The following is a 4834-nucleotide window of genomic DNA, read 5'->3' as shown; positions in this document are numbered from 1 at the left end:
CTCATATGGCGCAACCTAATGTCAAGCTTCTGCGCTGGAATGTGCGTGGCCTTAACGCCCTGCCCGTCGCGACGCCGTGTAGGACCTTGTCCGAGACTACAGTGCTACCATCGTGTGCCTCCAAGAGACTAAGCTCGAACACGTCGACAATATTCTGATTGCAAGCATGATCGGGCCCTCCTTTACTACAAACTACCAAGTCCTCCCGGCTGTTGGTTCAAGGGGGATATGATCATGGCCGTATCCGACGCTTTCTTCAGGCTTTCAGAATTCCAGGCAACGCATGGATCCATCTCGGCTACCGTCACCATGCTAGCTGATGGCCTCGACTGGACCCTATCATGCGTCTATGGCCCTCAGGGGGATCAAGAGAAGCTGCTATTCTTAAATGAGCTCAGGGGGCTGAAGTATGTTGTGAAGCCCCGGTGGCTCATTCTTGGTGATTTCAACCTGATCACCAAAGCGGCTGACAAGAACAACCAAAACATCAACAACCACCTCATTGGCAGTTTCCGTTCTGTGCTAAACCACCTGCAACTAAAAGAGATGTGGCTCTCAGTCCAAAAATTCACATGGTCCAGTGCTCAAGAGAACCCGGTGCTAACAAAGATAGATCATTTTTTCCACTCCGATGGTTGGGATGAGCTTTTTCCAATGCACACCTTCAAGCCATCTCCTCTTCTTGCTCGGACCATGCCCTGCTTTTCCTCCAAGGGGATACTGAGGTGCGTCGGCGCCCGTCTTTCAAGTTTGAAGAGTCCTGGCTTCGTCTACCAGGTTTCAAGGAAATAGTGGCCACGGCCTGGAATAAGCATGTCCAGTCAACTAACGCAATCCGCAAGGTTCACATCAAATTGGCTCAGACTGCAAAGGCTCTCAAGAAATGGCAAAGAGATACAGTTGGAGTCCTCAGAACTCAGATTGACATCGCAAAGGAGGTAATCTGGAGGCTTGACCTAGCCAAGGAGGGGAGGTCTCTCGCCCCAGCAGAACTAGGGCTCAGACGCAGACTTAAGCTTTCATATCTTGGATTACTATCCTTCCAGAAGGTCAAGCTGCGCCAACGCGCATGCCTCACGGGCATCAGGCTTGGAGACATCAACTCAAAGTTTTTCCACGCCAAGGTGAATGGGCGTCGGCAGGAAAACTACATTCAGACGCTTCACTCGAACCACGGGGTTGCCATCATGGCCGAAGATAAGGAACAAGTGCTCCTTTCCCATTTACAAGAACATTTGGGCATCCCCACACTCTGGAACTCGAGCTTAATTTGGGACAACCTGGAGATAACTTCACATGATCTCTCGGAGCTCGATACACCTTTCGATGAGGACGAGATAAAAGACGTGGGTTTTTTCCCGCCCTCCGTCAAAGCGCCTAGCCCAGATGGGTTTATTGGAGCCTTCTTAAAAGCATGCTAGGAGATCATTCAGAGTGACGTTGTTCAAGCAATCCTTCAGCTTGCTAACCTCCGCGGTGATGGTGCTTCGCTCATCAACTCAGCGAACATCATTGTGCTCCCAAAGAAGGCTGACGCTCGTGTGGTCGGGGACTATAGACCAATCAGCCTCATTCATAGTCTATCCAAGATCTTCTCCAAGCTCCTGGCCAACAGATTGGCTCTAATCCTGCCCACACTGGTCTCCAAATGCCAATGCACCTTCGTGCAGAAGCGCTCCATCCACGACAACTTCTTGCATGTACAAAATCTCATAAAGGACCTGCATCATCGGAACATCCCGGGCCTCTTCCTCAAGCTTCACATTTCGAAAGCTTTTGACTCTGTCAATTAGGCCTTCCTGCTTGAGGTCATGCAACGCCTCAGTTTTGGGTAACGCTGGCGAGACTCGATCTATATCTCCCTATCTTCGTCTTCATCAAGAGTACTGCTTAACGGAAACCCCGGAAGAAAGTTCAGGCACGGAAAGGGCCTCCGTCAGGGTGACCCTGTATCTCCGATGCTTTTCATCCTGGCCATTGAGCCTCTTCAGCAGATCCTTCAGCTTGCCTCCCGACAAGGCATCCTCAAGCCCATTCGTGCAAGGATGGCCAGATGCAGGATCTCCCTTTACGCTGATGATGCGGGCATTTTTGCAAACCCAGACAAGGATGATCTTCGTGCGATTTCTGCAATACTGAAGACCTTTGGGGATGCAAGCAGAATGATCACAAACTTGAGCAAGACTGAGGTCTTCCCAATCAGATGTGCCGGCATCGACCTCTAGGATGTACTGTCAGTGTTCCCCGCCAAGATCGTCACCTTCCCCGGCGCTACTTGGGGCTCCCCCTACATTATCGCAGTCTTCAAGGGATTGATCTGCAACCTTTCATCGATAGGTTCGCGGGCAGACTTCCAGGATGGAAAGGAAAACTGCTCAACAAGCCTGGCAGGGTGGCACTCGCACAGCCTGTCCTCGCGGCCATGGTTGCCTTCCACATCACTGCTCTTAGCCTATCGAAGGGGACTTTGAGGAAGATTGGCAAAATCATTCGGGCCTTCATCTGGCAAAAAAGAGGACCAATCTCAGACCTTGGACGGACACTCCCTTGCTAACTGGAAGACCGTCTGCCGCTCGAGGCATTTGGGCGGTCTTGGGATCATGGACCTGGAGAGATTCAGCCGTGCCCTGCGCCTCCGGTGGCCTTGGCTGCAATGGACTGATCCAGAGAGGCCATGGGTGGGATTGGAGTTACCATGTGACCAAGCATACATGAGCCTCTTTCGTGCGTGCACCTCTATTACGCTGGGCAATGGGCCAAAGACCCTCTTCTGGCATGATAACTGGACCGGAAATGGCCCCTCATGCTTCTAGCTCCAGAGCTTTACAAGATTACCTCCCAAAAAAACAGATCGGTGCACAACGAGCTAAGGAACGAGAACTGGATCAGGGTGGTGGCCAGACTCCAAACCATTCAGCAACTGGGAGAATCTGTGTCTCTCTGGAATCAGATCAGTCAAATTACCCTCCTTCCTGCCCAGGAGGACAACATTCACTGGAACTTAACCACCTCTGGGGCATACTCTGCTGCCTCTGCCTACAGCGCACAATTCTTTGGCTCCTACTCACGTTTTGACATGTACAAGATCTGGTCCGCAAACGCTGAGCCCAAATGCAAGTTCTTTGCCTGGCTAGCTCTACACGGAAGAATCCTCACCACGGATATGCTGGCTGTGAGAGGATGGCCTCACGACCCTAGGTGCCTGCTGAAGGAAATATGCCCTAGAGGCAATAATAAAGTTGTTATTTATATTTCCTTATATCATGATAAATGTTTATTATTCATGCTAGAATTGTATTAACCGGAAACTTAGTACATGTGTGAATACATAGGCAAACAGAGTGTCACTGGTATGCCTCTACTTGACTAGCTCGTTGAATCAAAGATGGTTAAGTTTCCTAGCCATAGACATGAGTTGTCATTTGATTAATGGGATCACATCATTAGATAATGATGTGATTTACTTGACCCATTCCGTTAGCTTAGCACTTGATCGTTTAGTATGTTGCTATTGCTTTCTTCATGACTTATACATGTTCCTATGACTATGAGATTATGCAACTCCCGAATACCGAAGGAACCCTTTGTGTGCTATCAAACGTCACAACGTAACTGGGTGATTATAAAGATGCTCTACAGGTGTCTCCGATGGTGTTTGTTGAGTTGGCATAGATCGAGATTAGGATTTGTCACTCCGATTATCGGAGAGGTATCTCTGGGCCCTCTCGGTAATGCACATCACTATAAGCCTTGCAAGCAATGTGACTAATGAGTTAGTTGCGGGATGATGCATTACAGAACGAGTAAAGAGATTTGCCGGTAACGAGATTGAACTAGGTATTGAGATACCAACGATCCAATCTCGGGCAAGTAACATACTGATGACAAAGGGAACAACGTATGTTGTTATGCGGTTTGACCGATAAAGATCTTCATAGAATATGTAGGAACCAATATGAGCATCCAGGTTCCGCTATGGGTTATTGACCGGAGATGAGTCTCAGTCATGTTTACATAGTTCTCGAACCCGTAGGGTCCGCACGCTTAACATTCTGTGACGATCGGTATTATGATTTTATGTGTTTGATGTACCGAAGGTTGTTCGGAATCCCGGATGTGATCACGGACATGACGAGGAGTCTCAAAATGGTCGAGACATAAAGATCGATATATTGGATGGCTATGTATGGACATCAAAATGGTTTCGGGTGAGTTCGAGCATTTACCGGAGTACCGGGAGGTAACCGAAACCCCCGGGGAGTGTATGGGCCTTATTGGGCCTTAGTGGGAGAGAGGAGGAGGCGGCCTAGGAAGGGGCGCCCCCCCAAGCCCAATCTGAATTGGGAGGGGGGTCGGCCCCCCTTTCCTTCCTCCCTCTCTCCTCCTTCCTTCCTCTCCTACTACTACTTGGAAGGGGGCCAATCCTACTCCCGGTGGGACTAGGACTCCCCTAGGGCGCGCCATAGAGAGGGCCGGCCCTCCCCCTCCTCCACTCCTTTATATACGGGAGAGGGGGCCACCCCATAGACACACAAGTTGATCATTGTCTTAGCCGTGTGCGGTGCCCCCCTCCACCATAATCCACCTCGATCATATCATCGTAGTGCGTAGGCAAAGCCCTGCGCCGGTAGCTTCATCATCACTGTCATCACGCCATCGTGCTGACGAAGCTCTCCCTCGACACTCAGCTGGATCGAGAGTTCGTGGGACGTCACCGAGCTGAACGTGTGCAGATCGCGGAGGTGCCGTACTTTCGGTACTAGGATCGGTCGGATCGTGAAGACGTACGACTACATCAACCGCATTGTCATAACGCTTCCGCTTTCGGTCTACA

At 50.2% G+C, this 4834-nt stretch overlaps 1 protein-coding gene across 1 annotated transcript; it reads left to right on the top strand.

Annotated features, from left to right (window-relative positions):
- Positions 1-234: 234 nt before the first annotated feature.
- Positions 235-1793, top strand: LOC141022703 (uncharacterized). Its single transcript, XM_073498965.1, has 4 exons — positions 235-777; positions 864-938; positions 1047-1346; positions 1461-1793. Exons 1-4 carry the CDS (start codon positions 235-237, stop codon positions 1791-1793), a joined length of 1251 nt encoding a protein of 416 aa, XP_073355066.1.
- The last annotated feature ends 3041 nt before the right edge of the window (positions 1794-4834 follow it).

Source organism: Aegilops tauschii, chromosome 5, assembly GCF_002575655.3.
Source record: "Aegilops tauschii subsp. strangulata cultivar AL8/78 chromosome 5, Aet v6.0, whole genome shotgun sequence".
Lineage (NCBI taxonomy): Eukaryota > Viridiplantae > Streptophyta > Magnoliopsida > Poales > Poaceae > Aegilops > Aegilops tauschii.
The sequence above is the reverse complement of the archived record's forward strand: the minus strand, read 5'-3'. Positions and strand labels throughout refer to the sequence as shown.